This window comes from Podarcis gaigeae (assembly GCF_964106915.1).
Source record: "Podarcis gaigeae genome assembly, chromosome: 11".
NCBI classification, from domain to species: Eukaryota; Metazoa; Chordata; class Lepidosauria; order Squamata; family Lacertidae; genus Podarcis; species Podarcis gaigeae.
The window spans coordinates 54661425-54681850 of NC_139687.1; the positions used below are offsets into that span (position 1 = coordinate 54661425).

General features: G+C 42.7%; 1 protein-coding gene across 9 annotated transcripts in view; it reads left to right on the forward strand.

Moving 5' to 3' along the window:
- DYM (dymeclin) overlaps nucleotides 1–20426 on the forward strand; it is a 173064-nt gene that overhangs the window by 41926 nt on the left and 110712 nt on the right. For all 9 annotated transcript variants that reach the window (XM_083702689.1, XM_083702691.1, XM_083702685.1 and 6 more), the window contains exons 8-9: nucleotides 4057–4182; nucleotides 6332–6474. In XM_083702689.1, coding sequence (XP_083558815.1) covers nucleotides 4057–4182; nucleotides 6332–6474 — 269 coding nt within the window. The remainder of the gene's footprint in view (nucleotides 1–4056; nucleotides 4183–6331; nucleotides 6475–20426) is intronic.

Sequence of the window (20426 nt, forward strand, 5' to 3'; positions counted from 1 at the left end):
TGCAAAAGCTGCTTTGGTATGTTATTAATAATATGTCATATACACTAAATGATAGTGGAGCGCGATGTGAATGAAATGCAACAAACCTTAGGCCTGAATTCATCCCATGTTGCTGAAGGGAGGCACTCAGAAGCTTTCATTTCCACTTCCGAGTGACAAAATGTGGCTAACGTTAACTGTGATTTGTTTGAAAAAGCCAGCTTGAAATCATAGAGTCTTATTTATTTCATAAAATTTATACACCGCTTGGATGTATAAACAAAAACCTCAAAGCTGTTTACAAAAAGCAAAGCATCATTCACTGGTTTGCTATTATGTCTGACTTCAGCAATAAGAGTGAATCAAGTCCAGAAAAATCATGAAGGTTGTTGGAGGGTTTTTTGGTTGGTGGTTATGCAGTGACTGGTGCAAGGATGCAAATATCCTTCATTTAGAATAATTCAATGAATGTTTCATATCACTTACAGATGATAATTTTTACTTGTACGGTTGAATTGTAGAGCTATAGTCATGTTAAGGGTGAGTTGATTGAGGGTGAGTTGATTGATTTGCGTTCCACTAGTATGAGAAACACCGATATGAGAAACACGACTGGACCCTAACGGTCAGGGGTCCCTTTACCTTTACCTTTAGTATGAGAAATGGTGGTAGTGGGGTTAGTTCTGTGGCTGCTTGTTAGAAAACAGAAAACCCTTAACACACAACATATTAAACTGAAATGTTTTTTGTTATTTGAATATAATGGTAAGTAGGGACTAGAAATCAAAATACTGACCATCTGAAGCTTACCCAGAGGCATGAAATGACTCGTAAACAAGGCATCTTAATTCCCTGTTGTAGCTTCTGAATGCACTCCCTTCCGTTCTGTGGAGGTGGGAGAATTAACTGGAAATATTTCCTGTTCTTTCCATGGAGAAGAGGGTGGCAGAAGAGGTCACGGTTGCTTTCAATTATTTATTTTTTTAAAGTACATTGAGAAGCTTCCCAAACATTTATGGATGGCTGTAACTAGTATATTCTTTGCATGCATGTTTGCCATTAGTGGGCGTTAATTTTGGGAGCTATGCCAAGAGGAAAGATCAGGTTCACATTAAGTTCTTGTATTCGTACCCTGAAAATGATAATTGGATACTCAGTTTGCTTTGCAGTGTTCTAAACTGACCTATACTCTTTGGCAGCTCCTCTTTCACCTTTTCTGGTGGACCCTCAGGAAGTATGGCAATCAAACCCTGTTCCTGTATCATTTGAAACTTGCAGTGTGGAACAACCAATTCTGACAGTCATAATTAGTGATTTCTTTTATTAAAAAAAATTAATGCTTCCAGTGAAATAAGTTAACTGGGTTAATGTTGAGGTGTAAGAAATCAAAAAGGTAAAGGGACCCCTGACCATTAGGTCCAGTCGTGATCGACTCCGGGGCCACGGCGCTCATCTCGCTTTATTGGCCGAGAGAGCCGGTGTACAGCTTCCGGGTCATGTGGCCAGCATGACTAAGCCGCTTCTGGCGAACCAGAACAGTGCACGGAAACGCCGTTTACCTTCCCGCCAGAGCGGTACCTATTTATCTACTTTCACTTTGATGTGCTTTCAAACTGCTAGGTTGGCAGGAGCAGGGACCGAGCAACGGGAGCTCACACCGTTGCAGGGATTCAAACTGCGGACCTTCTGATCGGCAAGCCCTAGGCTCTGTGGTTTAACTCACAGCACCAATTAGAATGGCTTAAAGAAGTAAGGCCAGTGTATGGGCAGCAAGCAACTAAGAGTAGATCCACTGAAATTAATGAAAATTACTAAGGTTCATGAAGTTTAGTAGGTCTGAGTAAAACTTAGTTGAATACCACCCTAAAGGTGTACCTTCCTGAACACCTTGGCCATCCTGGCAACATATATCAGCAAAGCAGGAAATACAGGCTAAAGTGAAAATTATTAACCATACATGTATCCCTTCTGTATCCTGTATTCTATATGCTGAATGTAAGAATCAAGGACAGTCTACCTCGGGTCACCTTACCTTCGGGTAACGTAACTTTCGGGTTGCATATGGATCCCCGGAACGAATTAAGTTCATATCTGGAGGGTCCACTGTAGACTTGTTTATTAAAAAGTGTGTAATACAAGGTGACACTTTATGATATTGCATGTAATATTTTTATACTCTCAGGTGTTCATGAAAACACTTTAGTAGAAAGCCATTTATACATCTAAGGGGCTTTTTTGTTACACCTGTCATGTATGTGGTACTTCTTCTTGAGCAACTTCTGCTTAGCTGAGATAACATTCAAATGATTCTTTTTAAATGGGAGTTGGCTGAGCGAGTCTTTCCCAATGAACCAGCACCCAACTGGTGATGCTGATTTCATTGGTGGGAGCCCCTGGCTACAAGAACTGGTCATTCAAACATCCTAGCCATACGGTATAGGAGCTGGGGGGGTTTTGCACATCTCCTGTCTGCCTGGGATAACTTTTAAAGTCCAAATCACAAGGATGCCGATTTCAAAAGAGAGACTAGAAAACTGTGCAAGGATGGTACACAGATTTGTGATGCATTTCTTTTAAAGGAGATACTAGAGAACATCTATTTAATGGTAGAAACATGCCAATTTCTTGTTATATCTAACATGTTTCAAGTACAACATCAGAGGCAATTCCTGTGTCTTTAAAAACTTGCTTGTAACACATCTCTTGAATAATAATAAGTTTATTTTTCTCTTAAGAGAACACTTATATGGTACATCACTTAGATATTTTTTAATGTTAATCTGTTTAGAGCAGTTTAGAAATGTTCTAAATAGTATACTTAGTGTTCCTTGTCTTTTGCTAAGGTATTCCTTATCTTTTGTTTGGAGCTCAACATTATGCACATGTACACATTATACTGCGTGTAGGATCACTTTCCCCTTGCTGTAAGTCATGGAAATGTTGTGTCTCCACATCTGCCACTGCCAGATAATGATGTTTGGTGGAGAAGCACATGAAATAATGGCACAGCGCAGGGCAGGGCAAATGCTCCTATATGGTACCCCCATGATACCATATAGGTAATGTGACACAGGGACATAATTTTTGGTGGTGGCAGCTGGTCTCACATATAGCTCAGGGGTAGCTAATGTGGCACCCTCTTGATGTTGATGGACAGCAACTCCCATCATCCATAGTTAGCATGGCCTATGATTGGGGTTGATGAGAGTTGTTGTCTGACAGCATCTGGAGGGCACTAGGTTGCTTACTGCTGGTCTAGCTAAAGGTGGGTGTTTTATAAGTAGTAGTAATGAAACCTCATATGTCAGACAAAGCAAAGCAAATACATTAGAGACAGTGTTGTGTAGTGGTTAGAATATTGGTTTGATTGGGGTCCGGGATATCTCTGCAGGAGTTCAGATATCCACTTGGCCGTGAAGGTCTCTTGGTGAAATCTACTTTGTAGGACAGTTGTGATGATAAAATGAGGTGAGGGGAGAACAATGTATGATACGTTGTACTTCTTGGAGGAAAGGCGGATTGTCAATGTAATAAATAAAAACAAATGATAAATGGAGTTCCATTTGATTTGTTAAGACAAAAGATGGGTGTTGGAAGCAATGAGGGAGCTAGAAATAGGACAGTATTTAATACAGTGGTACCTCGGGTTAAGTACTTAATTCATTCCGGAGGTCTGTTCTTAACCTGAAACTGTTTTTAACCTGAAGCACCACTTTAGCTAATGGGGCCTCCCACTGCCGCCACGCCGCCACCGCCGCACAATTTCTGTTCTCATCCTGAAGCAAAGTTCCTAACCCAACCCAAGGTACTATTTCTGGGTTAGCAGAGTCTGTAACCTGAAGCGTCTGTAACCCGAGGTACCACAGTAGTGTATTCTTGATTCATTTCATACATCTGGAAGAGCTTCTGTGACATTGTTGACAGGAGCTGGGGCCCTTTCCTTATTCTCAAGGGCTTCCTTGCTCTAGGCTTATTGCAAACACATTAATTTCAAGTATTTGCTCATAATCGAAAAATTCAGGTGTCAAATATATATTCATTGGTTTTCATTAATCCTCTTAGTATTTTTCTTTGCAGAGACATAACATACAGCATTTCTCTAGAAGCTGTGACGACTTTTGTTGTTTTCCTCTCCTGCCAACTGTTCCACAAGGAAATTCTGCGGGAAAGCATCATTCATAAATACCTCATGCGTGGTCGATGGTATGTTCAAACCACAATGCTGCTTTCTATAGAGATTGTTTTCATTATTGGAGTTCACTGAGTTCTTGTATCTGCCGCTTCAATATTATAAATGCTTTCATTTAGTTGGGATGCCGGAGTATCTCTCAAACTCCTAGTGAACTGAATCTTAACAGCTCAGAGAGATGAGAAAATATTCAGCTCATCTAAATAGAAGTGTGTCAAGGCAGTAAAAATAGAATGCTGACTCTAAATGTGAAATAGTTTGCATGTGGGTGTGTCTACATACAATCCCACTTTATAATACATATGCAGAATCCTGTTGAATATAGAAAGTTCAGCCATTCTATATTTTATTTTTTAAAAAATACTGAACTTTTTTCAGAGTACAAAGTGCTTCACAATTCTTACTGCATCTCTTTGCATCTGAGGCACCATTTCTCAAACTGTGTCACAGACCTCCTGTGGGTGGGGTAGTGTGGTGGGCAGTTAGCTGAGAAATCCTTCAGTGGTTAGGGGCTTAGGCGTTGAGGATTATCAGAAGCAAGTACAGAACCCATTGATCCTGTCCCTCTTGTGGAAGATGAGCTGCTTCACTGAAAAACTAATCTCACCACACCCTGGGATACATAACATCTTTTCCAAATAAATAAATAGACCAGCCTCTATTTTTTTAGTAGGATTTTGATTAACTGTGCATAGAATGCAAGGTCGTGACTCCCTTTCTGAATTTTATTTTAATAATAAACTGATTTTTTTTTAAAAAAATGTAAAGCCTTGGGGTCATAGTCAAGGAGACCTGTACGCTCACCCAAATTATCTAGGATTTTTTCAGATTTTCTTTACAGCTATAACTTCTTTATTCATATTTCTGGATCCCACTGTAGATTGGGGTTCTGCAGGGGTGGAGTGTGATTAGAAGGTAGGGTCGAAGTCAAAAAGAGTTTGAGAAACTCCTTGCAGGAAAGTTGGGTTGTGAGACAGTGAGGCTTTATGGATAAGTGAGGATTTGAATCTAGACATAGATAATCTCTCATGTGCATGTGCAACCATGTGTCTCTTGCACAATATTCACAGCAATGCTTTTCCAAAGACATTTAGTGGCTTGCCTTCATTTATGTTGAACCTGACTCTTTTTTGCCACTAAAACACAGAGAAGAAAGTAATATATAGTCTCTCATAGTCACAACACCATATGCCAGAAAAATATTCTTGTGTGGTCAATATGTCAAGGAAGCATATAATCTGATGGTTATTTCCTTTCTGTGAATAAATACATCCTGCATAAGTCAGGGGATGGGGAGTTGGAAGTTTGATGCTTAAATCAAGATGATGATAATGTGAAATGTAAACCATACTTAACTAATCTGTTGTCTGAGACTGCAGTCACTTAAAGGACTTTACAGAATCCTAGCAGACAGTATCTCCTTTCCATCTCTGGATGAAGTTATCTCTGCTATTTCCCTCCAATTTAAACAGTTGAGACATGTGCAAGTTCAGCTGATTATTGATATTATTGACCAATATGTGCAATGGAGGGGAAGGCAAGTGCAAGGTTTTCACTTCCTTTATGGAGTGGTGATAAATCCAGTTAGAATAATCTTTAAATGGGCCTGGACAACCTGAACTACTACATATTTTGCAAAAAGTAAATGTAAGCACTCTTGCCAGGATTAAGAAAGCAACTTCAGGCAAGCAGATCCAAAGAATTGTGCACACCTTTTGAATTTTTTGGCATTTTTCTATTGTTCAGCAAATCCCTTCCCCATCGTACCACACCATAAATTGTTTCAAAAACAGTCTGCCATGTGGCATGGAAGACTGCTGTTTGAAAAGAGGAAGCCTTAACCTGCATTCGCTTACTTGTGTTGCACTCTAGGTTCGTATTTTCACATCTTTGAAAGCATTGTGGGGTTGAGTGTCCTTCAAAATAGAGGCTTTAAAAATGTCTAGTTATATGGTTATTTAGATTGCAATGCTCTCACATGTATTTCCTGCTGACCCACTGCCAGTTGGGGGGGGGGGATCTGTTTTAAACCTGGCATTTTATGTAATTGCATAGTAGTGTCATCCATCCCAGTGAGAAGGATGGTGAGAGAAAGAAATCTGAATTTTATTCTAGTGCCATCCCAAATCATTCTAGATTTCTGGCTCTGTTTTGCATTTTCAGTCTCCCGTATACCAGCAGACTTGTGAAAACATTGCTATATAACTTCATCAGACAAGAGAGAAGTCCTCCCCCAGGGACACACGTCTTTCAGCCAGAGTCAGACGGAGGAGGACTGCTTTATGGAATTGCATCAGGAGTAGCAAGTGAGTCTTTATGTACTGGTGCTACCTATGTATTTGTCCATTTCTCATTTGGGGGTTTGATTCTGCTGTATCTGTGGTTTGCTTGCTTTTCTGCAGGAATGTTGTTTTTATGGGGGAAGTAGGAAAAACGGAAGTGGACCAGGACTTAAGCTGTGCAGAGTGCAAGGGATTGTGCTGTAGGTTTTACTAAGACTGGGGGGAAAGCCTTGCAGTAATTAGATGGCATGGAAATCAGGAGTCTCTGTGTGTTGCTGCCTTCAGTGCTTCCATTTTAGTTTACATACACATTCTTCTAAAATATGCTCTTTTGAGACTGGTATGACCTTTATAAGAACTGGACAGTAAAGGTAGTACCCTTCATTACTATCTGTTTCCACAGACTATGTTACCTAAGTAATTTCTACTCGATCTGTATCTAAGCCATTGAAGTTAAGCCTCATGGGCATAGTTACAAGTGTGTCTGATTATATGTCCAGCTAACACTGTGATTGTTCCATCCCGCTGGATCATGTGCCCATACCTGGAGATGCAAAGTGAGACTAAAACCCTCAATTTTGGTTATGTGAAGTGTCCCCTAACTACTTTTGTACCACATCTCTGTACAGTGGTACCTCAGGTTAAGTACTTAATTCGTTCCGGAGGTCCGTACTTAACCTGAAACTGTTCTTAACCTGAAGCACCACTTTAGCTAATGGGGCCTCCTGCTTCTGCCACGCCACTAGAGCACAGTTTCTGTTCTCATCCTGAAGCAAAGTTCTTAACCTGAAGCACTATTTCTGGGTTAGCGGAGTCTGTAACCTGAAGCATACCTGAGGTACTACTGTACTAGGATTTTTTTCCAAATCGTTCTGAAGACATTAAAAGCAAACAGTTGTGAGTACAGGCAGTTATTTTCATTGCCATGGCTCAGTTTTGAATAGATTTGCCTTCTCTTCTCTTATGATAGGAATCACTTTTTGGTACGCCCTGCCTCTTTGGGTATCTGTTTTCAGCATGAATCAATTCTGTGTCTGTAAGGAATGCTGACAAGTTCTAACCACAGTACTGTGTGTGGTAGGAAGGCTTTCATGTGCATTTTATTTCCTCTCCCCCCACTCCCCTGTCTGTAACTCTTCTGCAACAAAAACAATTAAAGCAGATTGTCTGCACTTCCTCCCTACTAAAGACCCCACGGTGAGCAAAATGTTAATCTTAAACATACTAGCAGTTTCCATTATTGTCTTGTCTCAAGCCAGTAGAGAACAACAAATAGTTGGTAAAGTGTCTTGGATGCAGACATAAACTGCATGAACTAGAATTAAACTATTATTGCGTATAAGGCAGAAAATGGAAACCCTGTAGCTTTGGCAGCAGAAGTTTTGTTGAAGAGGGCTGTGGCTTATGGGTGGGTGCTTAGAGCATATAGATTTTTTTCCCCGTTAGGAATTGTATTATTATTCAATAATTTTTTTAAAAAAGAATTAAGGCTTTCACCTGTTGGCTCAAATCTCACAAATCTGATTGGAAGCTAAGGCTGTTGCCTTAACAAATGTGCCCCTTGATCCGCAATGACGTAGAGTATCACAAATTGTGTGTGCTTTCATCTTACCCCCATGCACCCATACCTTGCCTTTCTTTCTGGCCCAAATCCAGATGGGGAGAAGGGGTGCCTTGGGCCAGCAAATATGTCCCACTCTAAAAGATGCATTTTTATCAGATATAGAATTTGGGGACTTATAATGCCAGGACCTCCCCCCCCCCTCTGTTCTACTTAACTCTAGGCATTAGCAAACTCGGCCTTCCAGATGTTTTGGGACTTCAACTCCCATCATCCCTAGCTAACAGGACCAGTGGTGAGGAATGATGGGAATCCGAGTTTGCCTATGCCTGCGCTTAACTAAGCCCCTTAAAATAATGTTTGCTTTGCTTATATTTCAGCTTTCCTCTAAGGATCTCAAGTTGCTATATGTGGTTATTTCTCACTCTGTTATCCCCACAGCAACCCTTGAGACAGGTTAGAATTGAGTATGTGTGACCGGCACAAGGTTACCCACTCATTCATTGTCAAATACTCTGGCAACTACACCACACTGACTCTCACTGTCCTGATCTGTTCATTCACAACTGGCCCTCTTTCTCACCCAGCTGGTTCTTACACATTTCCAGTGATATTTGGAGTGACCATTGCCTACAGGCTCTAAGTCTATAGGGGCGAGTGCCCCTGGGGTTTGGATTCCAATATGACTATCATCTCTACAAAGATCACCATGTGCTAATATGTGGAACAGACACTTTGTGCTGGGTTGGGGAGGCAGGGCAGAAGGTACAATCAGTTTCAGAACCTTGGGAAATGCTGTGACATTAACTATATATGCATGTTATTCCTCTCCCCATACCCATTCCCTCCTATTCCCTCCTATTAGCCTTTGCAAAGAAGTGGGTAATCTAGTAATGCAGGAGTCTTCTATTTTTATATGTAAAATCTGTGCTGGAGCTCCCTTGCCAAGCACATTAAAAGTAGGCTCATTTTTACTTGCTCGGAAAGTTTTCAGTCAAGCACATGACAGTGCAGCTGATTCTCCTCTTGGAGGCAGTAAAAGAGCATTTCTTTGTTGTTTGGAATAAGTGTACAGTACACAGCTGATAGGAAAGAGCCAGCCTCCCACAACTCCTCTGGGCTCTGTTGAATTTACAAACATGTATCGACTTGCCATGCTAATGCTGTTCTTTCAGACATTGAATAGTAGTTGTTTTCTCTCAAATCACTGATAAATTGCTTAAATTGTTCCAGACGGGCTTTTTAGAGACTCCTGACAATGCAGGAATTTCTTCCCTCCTACTTTAGATAGTGGATTATTTCTCTGGCGAGTGTATCAAAGTGTTTAAGGCATTTCTGCCACATAAAGAAAGGTGAGATTTGGTGTATAGGTAGTCAAGTGCAGCTTGATTCTTGGAAAAACAGAAAGACGATGCACTTTTTGCTTATACTGCTCAAAATTTGCAACATTAACTCCAGCTACTGCTGTAGCATAGAACAATCCAACGCATGTATGAGATTGAGAATGTGGATTTGCTTCGTCAGCCTGGAATGTAACTTTGAAAATAGAACAAGCCACACAAAAGGGATTCCCCCTTCACACATCTGAACCATGGTTTATTTTTTACATTTATTATTCCCCGGAAAGCTCAGAGAAGTTTATGTTGGGTTCCCAGTGGTACCCCTTCCAGGCACCAATCAGAGCCACACACACACAGCTTCAGGGATGCTACAGCATTGGGCACTCCCAGATCATTCACTATGTGAGTCCTTGCGTTTATTCTCCCAGTCAAGAACATATCGGAGTCTGCTAAATTGCAAACTCTGTTTGCTGGTAAGGGGAAAGGGACCCCTGACCATTAGGTCCAGTCATGACCGACTCTGGGGTTGCGGCGCTCATCTCGCTTTATTGGCCGAGGGAGCCGGCATACAGCCTCTGGATCATGTGGCCAGCTTGACTAAGCCACTTCTGGCGAACCAGAGCAGCACACAGAAACGCCGTTTACCTTCCTGCCGGAGCGGTACCTATTTATCTACTTGCACTTTGACGTGCTTTTGAACTGCTAGGTTGGCAGGAGCAGGGACCGAGCAACGGGAGCTCACCCCGTTGTGGGGATTCGAACCGCCGACCTTCTGATCGGCAAATCCTAGGCTCTGTGGTTTAACCCACAGCGCCACCCACGTCCCGTATTTGCTATTTGATAGTATCTCTATTTAAAAATCCCTGAGCAGGTAGGTTCCTACATGACAGGGTTGAGGAACCTCCTGCAAGCAAGCATTATTAGGCCTGGCATGGGTCCCAGTTTGCTCTGCAAAGGTGTCTTCGCAAGCCATGTCCACCTGCTCAATGCCTGACATCAAATGTCATAGCAGGTGTGGAGCAAGTTAGAGGTATAGCTTCCAGTGAACAATTGGGAACCTTAACGTTTGCCCCTAGTTATTCCTTGGCAAGCAAGACTTGCTTTCAGTGCTGATCAGTGACAGAATGCCCGCTGGGCATAACTGTGCCATAGAGTTCTGAGTGGGGAACTCATAGCGCAGCTGACCCCTTTCCCCAAGCAGGGCTTGCTGTAAGCACAAATATTATTTTACATCACTGGCTTGGTGATGGAAAGGATCTTCCTCTGGTGGTGCAGCTTGAGCTGAGCCCACAAAGAAAAAAGATTGCTTTGCGTCATCTGATGTCATTGTGATGCCAGGTAGTTGACAGGTACGGGCGGTCCTGTTACAGTGCCATTAAATCATTGCAGCCATCGGGAGGGAGCATGGGATATAATTTAATTCATTAAATAATAACCTATGAATCCTTGCCTTAATGGCATTCTCTCTGAAATGATAAGATTACTGAGTCAAAGTGGAGGTTTTACATGGGGGAAAATCTTCCCCTGTGAAGCGTGTTCCTCTCCTCGTTACAGCGGTTATTAGGAGGTAAGCAAATTGGGGCAGACATCTTCTGCTGTTTAGAGTGAAGAGGGGGTATTGTCCTCACTCTGATTTGGCTTGGAGATGTTTTCATTGTGCCAGAGTTCCTCTGCTATGGGGACTTTATAACTCTGGCAGTATATGATATCTGATTGGATAATGTAGTCTGCAGGAAGTGCCATCATCATCAAAGCAGCATCTGAGAAGAGCGGTGAACAGAAGTGGGAAAAGCAAAATTTTAAAGATCTTCCGGGCATTCCAGGCCTTCCAATTTTTTTTAGCTGTAAAATATTTGCCCACAACTTTTGCTCTGCCCCAATGAAAACACTGTACGCTTGTTTTTCCCTTCTGAGAGAAATGGGCTTCTGATGTTGAGGTAGCAACCAAGCAACATGAGTAAGCTGCTTCCTTGTGGTCTCAAAGCTGACATACCACATGGAAGAATTTTGGAATTCTTAACCTCAGAATGCTTTGGGCAACTTTTTGTTGGAAAGCCAGCCAGTAAGTGCCACGAATAAATACATGTTTACTTTCTGATAATTTAGAAATCATATGTTTAGGTATTGCATTCATATACAGTTTTTACTGTATTCTGCAGATCTAACTCCCAAATATTGCATCCTCTAGCTTAGAGTGTGGTGTAACACTCAAAAGCCTCTGATCCTGTGAATCTGCCCAAATATACGCAATGTCTCCATACCAGCTTTGCACATCTCTGTAAGCCCCCACTATGGATATGCAGTTGGGCTGATTCAAGGATGCTTGGAAGCACTGTGCTTGCTGCATGGAGGGCTGTAGCAGAAAAGTGCTTTTCGGCAGCTTCCATGTGGGCATGTTAATTTTAATCGCCCCCATCCCAATAGGACCAACATGGCAACAGATGTCAATATTAAGGAATCTGTTCTGACAGAAGTTGGGCAACAGCCATGGCAAGTAAGGATATTTGTCTTAATTTGCCTTTTTGGATCTGAAGGTTGAGGGAAGTTTTCTTTTACTTGTCCCATTTGTTTTTTTAGACATAAAGGCTGGGTTAAGGATGTAGGAAAGTTTCCGACTTTGACATTTATTTCTTTTAATTTAGGCCAAGCTGTTAACGGGATTATAACAAACAACATTATTTTTTCAGTGAACATTTTAAAAGAACCAACTCTAATGAAATATGTTCTGCCAAGCTTGAGTTTCCAACACAAGTATGAGATTTTTTTTTTTTTACATAACCTCTGATAAATGGCTGTTTTTCCTTTTGAACAAGCCATCAAAAACATTTTCCTTCTTTCTGTGAAAGTTTGCCCAGCCAAATTATAACAAGACTAAAATAGTGTTTCTGTGCTTAGCAAAATAACAGTGTGTGGATAAAACTAACTACTTAGCTGTCACGGATTAAATTTAATTGCCTCCTTCCAGTTGGGTGGTTATAGATGAGTTGATTTGGGGCTTTGTGCTGCTACATTTGGGCAAGAGTAGGGTGACTTGTGGCATATGAATCTATTGGCTTCTTGAGTGTCTTGTTCAGGGTGACTGATTTGGAGGAAGAGCAATGCTGTTATTGGGAAAAAGTGGGATTAAGGTGAAGAAGCAGTGATTAATAATGGTTGTCACTGTTTTACATAAGGCCACTGCTGGTCTAAACCTTTTTGCCAGTTTTGCAAGCCATATTCTCTTTCCCTTTTACGCAAGATCTTGGGCAGAGCCGAAACAGAGCGGCCTCCTCTCAGGAACCCATAGCACTGTGAGAGAATTACTTCTCTTGTGGCTCATAGTTGGGACAGTCCTGCATATGTCATGCACCTGGTTTGTATTAAGAAGGACTAGTGATAGGAATGGTGTACTGCAAAGATGGAGAAGCCTATGCCCAGGGGCCAGGCCTCTCTGTTTGACCCTCTGAACTCTCACCAGACCACATCCTGTCCCCCACCCCTGGCCATGGCCCCCTTGAGTGTTTTTACTTGGGTGGAATGTGTCCTTAGGCAGTATATGGCGTTTATTGGCCTAAGGTCTTCAACACTGTAAATCATACAGCCCTGTGGACTGTCCTGAAAATCAGCCGCCCAGATAAATTTGTGAACATCCTTTGGCTCCTCCATGATAATATGACAGCAACAATCGCAGATAACAGTGGCTCTCAAAGTGAACCATTCTCAGTGGGATCAGGTGTTAAACAGGGATGTGTTATCACCCCAACCCTATTTATTATTTTCATTGCCGTGATCCTACACATTGTCGAAGGGAAACGCCCCACCAGGGTAGAAATCATATATTGAACAGATGGAAAGCTCTTTAACTTGAGTAGGCTGAAAGCAAAGAGTAAGGTTGCCATAACTTCCGTCACAGAGCTTCAGTATGCTGATGACAACATAGTGTGTGCCCTCTCAGAGGATGACGTTCAAACCATCCTAAATATCTTTGCAGAAGCTTACGAAAAGCTTGGCCTATCACTCAACATCCAAAAACCCAAAGTGCTGCACCAACAAGCACAAAACAACCCCTTTGCAGTGCCACAAATCCAACTCCATGGTGTAACATTGGAAAGTGTCGATCACGTCTCCTACCTGGGCAGTTATCTTTCCACAAGGCCCGACATTGATGCTGAAATCCAACATCACCTGAACTCTGCGAGTGCAGCTTCCTCCTGACTGAAGTGCAGAGTGTTTGAGGACCGGGACATTCACAGGGAAACCAAAATGCTTGTTTACAAAGCTATTGTACTACCAACGTTACTGTATGCTTGTGAAACATGGACCGCTTATAAACGCCATCTCCACCTCCTTGAAAGATGCAATCAACATTGTCTCCAAAAATTTTTGCACATCACTTGGAAAGACAGGCAAACTAATGCCAGTGTACTGCAAGAAGCAAAGATCACGAGTGTCAAAGCGATGAGTCTTCAACATCAACTTCATTGGACTGGTGATGTTCGGATGCCTGATTATCATCTTCCAAAGCAACTACTCTATTACAAACTTAAAAATAGAAAGTGTAGTGCTGGTGGTCAACAAAAGAGGTTTAAAGAGTCTCAAGGCAAATCTAAAAAACCATAGTATAAACACCGACAATTGGGAAACACTGGCCTCCGAGCACTCCAATTGGAGAACAGCCTTTTCCAAAGGTGTTGTGGACTTTGAAGACGCTCAAACTCAGGACGAAAGGGAGAAACGTGCTAAGAGGAAGGCACGCTTGGTAAACCATGATCAACTCCTGCCCGGAAACCTATGTCCCCATTGTGGAAAGACTTGTGGATCCAGAATTGACCTACACAGTCATTTACGGATTCACTGTTAGGACCGTGTTCCTGGAAGACAATCTTACTCAGCTACAAGTGATTGCCAAAGAGAGGAGGAGGAGCCTGGAAGGCCAGAGAGGAGTGTGTGTAAACCTCTGGCATTTGCCTGGTTAAAATGTCACCTACTGTATTAAGCTAAATTACATTCATTGGTCTGCACATTTTTGCATCAGGCCCCATTCACCACTGGTTTGTGCCAAGACCGTCAGCAATTTTGATGTGGTCCATTTGGGGGAAAGTTTGGGAACTACGGTATTGGAGCTTTTTCCAAAAGAAGTGTAATATGACCTTTGAATCTTTTCCAGGTTTGAGGGGTTGCTCGACAATGTTCCCTCCAGTGGGCTTTATTTTCTATTGGTGGGTCTGGTGGGTTTTTGTGGTGGTGGTCAGGCAAGTGTAGTTATCATTTCAGTTTCCTACAAAGCCCCTGGGGATAACGTCACTCTGGGGCATTATGGGAAATTTAACTGGCAGCTAGATTAGCTGCTTGGCACTTCTCAGCATGCTGACTTCGATTTTGTTTTAGCAAAGCTGGGACATAGGCCTGAATGGTGGGCCATCCTAGGTGGTAGCCTTGGCAGCTGCCCAAGGTGCTGATATTGGCCTTGGCTGGGTGTTTTTCATGCAGAGAGGTAGGCATAGGAGTGTGTGTGCAAAAGAGAAGTGTGTTGCTTCAGAATATTGCCGCATCAGTGAAGATGGCACCATTTTTTAAAAAATGCCCTGTGCTACTTCAGCTTTGGAGAAGCTGCTGTCTTGAGGTTTTGCTCACCTAATTATTTTCAGTTGTAAGAGAGAATTCTTTGATTAAAATAGCCTTTTCTTTACTCTAACCGCCCCCCCCTTTACCTCTGTTGCATTCTGAAGTTCTTTTTGCAGTGATTTCAGTAAAGTAAAGGTAAAGGTACCCCTGCCCGTATGGGCCAGTCTTGACAGACTCTAGGGTTGTGCGCTCATCTCACTCTAGAGGCCGGGAGCCAGCGCTGTCCGCAGACACTTCTGGGTCACGTGGCTAGCGTGACGAAGCTGCTCTGGCGAGCCAGCGCAGCACACGGAAATGCCGTTTACCTTCCTGCTAGTAAGCAGTCCCTATTTATCTACTTGCACCCGGGGGTGTTTTCGAACTGCTAGGTTGGCAGGCGCTGGGACCGAGCAATGGGAGTGCACCCCGCCGCGGGGATTCGAACCGCCAACCATGCGATAGGCAAGTCCTAGGCGCTGAGGTTTTACCCACAGCGCCACCCGCATCCCTTCAGTAAAGTACTGAGTATATTAAGCATTACTGAAAATCTGTTTGAAGGTTTGACTCTTGGTGTCTTGCAGAGGGCTGCTGTTGCAATGGCATCCTGTGATGTTTTCTGAGCTCTGATGCTTGGCACTGTTTTGTGGCTACATCTTTGCAATCGGGAGAGGGCAGCCTGGTCCTGCTTGTGTTGACTTTGGAATCACAGTTACTTAGCAAATTCCTCATCTGACTCATGAACAACTCTGTATAAGGCAGATGAACCAATGTAACATCTGGTGGGAATCGTTTCCCCAGTGCAGTGCCATAGCAAGGAACTTTGTACCTTTGCAGCCATGCTTTCTACTAAGATGTAATTAAACTTCTGAAGTAATCTTTAAGCTCTGGCCTCCAGCTCATTTAGTCAGGAGCACAAAGATGTCTTTGGAAACTGCCTCTGAAGATGGTTCAGAAACATCATCTGGTGCAGAATTTGGCAGCTAGGTTGCTCACTGGGGGAAGATGGTTTGAGCATATTAGACTGGCCTGAGTGCACTGGGTGGCAGTTACTTTCTGGGCCCAATTCAAAATGCTGGTTTTGACTTATAAAGCTGTAAACAGCCGAGGACTGCAATACTTCAAGGACTGCCTCTCCCCATATGAATCAACCCAGACCCTGCGATCATCATCATATGAAGTAAGAGTTAGGGTAACATAATAATAACATAGCATTGCATCTGTTAATATAGACAATCCATCTGGCTGGGGGGAGGGAGGGGAGCTCACTAGGATGGTCACTAGATGATCTTAGCATTGCTATGGTTGTGTGCAACACTATTGGGTATTTATCGAGGAGAAAACAGATCACAGTTGGTGTGAGAGCATATGCTACTTCTAATGTTATTTTTATTATTTATTAAATTTATTAGCTGCCCTTCACTATCGAGTCTCACTGCAGCTTACAACAATTTAAGATTCAATATTAAACTGTTTCAAACAACTTAAAGGAATATGGTGGGCCCTGAAAACATATCCCTGTGGTTAAAGACCAATATGTTGTTGCTGTTGTTGTTTAGTCGTTCACAAGACTGTAGAAATACCAACCCAGAGCCAGTACTGATACCATACCATTGAACCCCCTGGACCCAGGATTGGAAAATGAGGATGAAGTTCCTATTGCAACAGCTGCTGTCACCATCTGCAGTGATCATGGAGCCCAAGAAAGTAAAATCTCTCACTGCCTCCATTTCTCCCCCTTCTATTTGCCAGGAGGTGATGGGCCCAGTGGCCATGATCTTCTTTTTTTGATGTTGAGCTTCAAACCAATATATAGTGGTGTATTTTTGGTGTGCAACATAAACTATATTGAAGGTGCCAGATGCACATTTAAAGGGGGGGGGGGAGGTTTGTACAACCTAAATCACCTGCCACAGAGAATGCCCTATCCCACGCCATCACTGCACCCAACTACTGAGGGCACTGGAACTACCAAGAAGGCCCCCTCTGTTGATCTTAACACTCAAGAGGTTCTGTAGGGAAGAGGTGGTCTTTCAGATATTAGGGACCTACATCATTAAGCTCTTTTATTTGAACCATCTAGTCAAGAAAGGTCATTGGAGCTTCTTGGAGAATATATTTCCTTTTGTTTTTTTTTATCTTTGGAGCTTTAATAGCAACCAAGCACATCTGTTTCTGGTTTCAGAACTTTTCCAGCTATCCTCCCCAGCATGATGACACATCACCTATTCACAAACAAACAAAAGTTAGTAAAAGTCCCTGTGTCATTGCACAATAATACAGATAATATTGTAGTTCACGAAGCTGGACTTCACTATATTGGCCAGCTCCATTGAAGGCCAGCTACATTCCTATTAGATTAGTTGAGGGACCAGGAAACTCTCTGGGTGTTGCTGCAATGGGAATTTAAACTTGTGAACCAGAGTGAGATGGCAACATAACCTTTCTTTATGCTGCAAAAGAGGCCTTAGGGAAACTGATAAATTTCTTGGAAAAGTCAGTGGATGAGCACTTCCCCTTATTGGCTCTCCCCTGTGGCTGAGTGTCTAAGAAGGTTGAGCAAGAGTCTCCCCAGATTACCCTTTAACATTATCACATTTGGTACCCTCCATTGATTTTTTGGCAATGAACAAACCATAAACTATGCAAGCTGTCGAGATACAGCACTGATATTTGTTTCAGCATTATGGGTTAAAATTTGAGGAAGGGTAGATCTGATGGTTGAAGCATCTTCGTATCTATTGCTTTTAATAAAATTATTATAGATTAATTTACAGAAAACTGAATAATACTTCCATTTCAAAAAATAAAATTCTGGAATTATTGTAAATGCTTAGTAGTGAGTTTATTTCTGTTTCCTGGTTTTTGTAAATAATCTATTGTGTAGAATTCAAAATATGCAACAGGTAGATATAGGGAATTTATGCTAAGTGGGCAACTTAAAATTTAAATGGAATCCTCAGGGCTCGTTACTGAACCCACTGCTGTTCATTTTTTAAGCTTGGACATTTTCCCTCTCTTCCATCCCATTTGTTTATTGCAGGGGTTTCCAACCCTTTCTTGATAGAGGAATCCCTATAACATGTTGTGATATCCTGCAGAATCTCAACCACCTATCTGCCCCCCAACACAAAATAAAAATAATTGCACACACGTACATTCATCCTGATAGAGACTCTTAAGTCTGCAAACCAATACACATGTGATCTGAAAGTGAGTCCTATTGCACACAGTAGGACTTACATTTGAGTAAACATGCTTAGCATTGTACTTTTTCCTATATTTCAGGCACCTTTGTTCATGGTTTTTTATATACTACTTTTCAGGTTGACCTTACAAATGGTGTGCAAAATATTATCACATCAATAAGCATATTTTAAAAATACAATAAAATGGAAATTTTACTGTTTGTGTGAAGCAGCAACAACGATGACAATAAAATCAGTTCATGGGAAAAAAAGATGCATCTGTTTAATTTAGCATGGGCAAACATGAATGTACTTCGTCCAGCATCTTAAAGACAATCATAATGACATCAGGTGAACAGTTCTTGAGAACAAGTTCTAAAGAGAGGACACATTTGCCAAAAAGACCATCTCCGTGCTGGCTTATCCATTTGATGGCTGGGATAAATCAAACTATGTGAATGGCTGATGCTTTGCATCAACACTGACTATCAATTCAGCAATAGCCCCTCAAGCAATGTCTTTTTTGTGTGTGGTGGTGGAGGTGGACCAGCGCAGGTATATTTAGTCCACCATAAAGTTCTTGATGGACAGTTCCCCATGCTTTCTCCCCATTCCACTGGCTTCACCAAATAGTTTTCTCTCTGCATTAGCTGGTGAATGCAAACAGATTTTGTGGCTGACAAAGAGGAGTAGATAAGCCAGTCCCTGAGGGCTTAGAAAGCTAGAAACCCTGAGAAGTAACGGCCTCTGTTGATATTACGGATAAACCAATATATCTCAGTGTTGCCTCATGTTCAAGTCAGTGACCTACTCTTCTTCACACTTACCTAGAAGGGTTGTGATTTTCATTTCTTCCATCTCTGCTTAAATATCTATGGGGAAAAAAAATTCCTTCCAGTAGCACCTTAAAGACCAACTAAGTTAGTTCATGGTATGAGCTTTCGTGTGCATGCACACTTCTTCAGATAGTATCTGAAGAAGTGTGCATGCACACGAAAGCTCATACCAAGAACTAACTTAGTTGGTCTTTAAGGTGCTACTGGAAGGAATTTTTTTTGTTTTGACTATGGCAGAACAACACGGCTACCTATCTGTAACTCTAAATATCTATGAACGTTCCAATCACCATGATCTGGTGCCTGTTTACAAATGATGGCCTAATTCCTTTCACCCTCTGTCTGTATTCAGCAGGAGTGACGTAGTGGCTTTAGTATTGGGGTGGGGAGAGACGTAATTGATGATTCAGGCAGCAATGAAGCAACAAAGGCAGTAGCAGCAGTCACAACAGCAAGTATATATATTAATTACAAAATGACCACAATTACATGAATATAAAATATGGTATGGGACGCAGGTGGCGCTGTGGGTAAAAGCCTCAGCGCCTAGGGCTTGCCGATCGAAAGGTCGGCGGTTCAAATCCCTGCGGTGGGGTGCGCTCCCGTCATTCAGTCCCAGCGCCTGCCAACCTAGCAGTTCGAAAGCACCTCCGGGTGCAAGTAGATAAATAGAGACCGCTTACTAGCGGGAAGGTAAATGGTGTTTCCGTGTGCGGCTCTGGCTCGCCAGAGCAGCGATGTCACGCTGGCCACGTGACCTGGAAGTGTCTCCGGACAGCGCTGGCCCCCGGCCTCTTGAGTGAGATGGGCGCACAACCCCAGAGTCTGTCAAGACTGGCCCATACGGGCAGGGGTACCATTACCTTTACTTAAAATATGGTATAACACAGTTTTGGTTGGGGGGTTGATTTTCCTTGGCATTGAAAATGACAGTGGACCTCAGTATTTGAAATACACCCCATATACCGTATTTTTCGCTCCATAGGATGTACCGGACCATAGGACACACCGGACCATAGGAGGGGGGAGAACAGGAAAAAAAAAAAAATTGTTCTCCCCCTCAAAAACAAGGTGTGTTCAAGGTGCGTTCAAGAGTAGGTCCCGAGCTTGTTGGGCTGGTGATGGGGGGAAGCGCTGCTTTCCCCCACCGCCAGCCTCAAAGATCCCTGAAGCCTTTGGAGCGCAGCTGTGCATCACCCCGTCTCGCTGTTTTGGCTTCGGGGACAGCCTTTCAAGCCTCCGCAGGGCGGTGGGGTGCCTTCACCCCACCGCCTTGCAGAGGCTTTGTGCAGCCATCCCGAAGCTAGAACAGCGAGACGGAGGGCTGCGCAGCGCCCCGTCTCGCTGTTTTGGCTTCAGGGACAGGCTTGCGGATAGCTCCCCAAAGCCTGGGGTGCGCAGTGCCGTGCTCCCTGGGCTTCGGGCTGCAGGCAGCTGTCCGCAAGCTTTGGGAGCCCAGCGGGAACTCCTG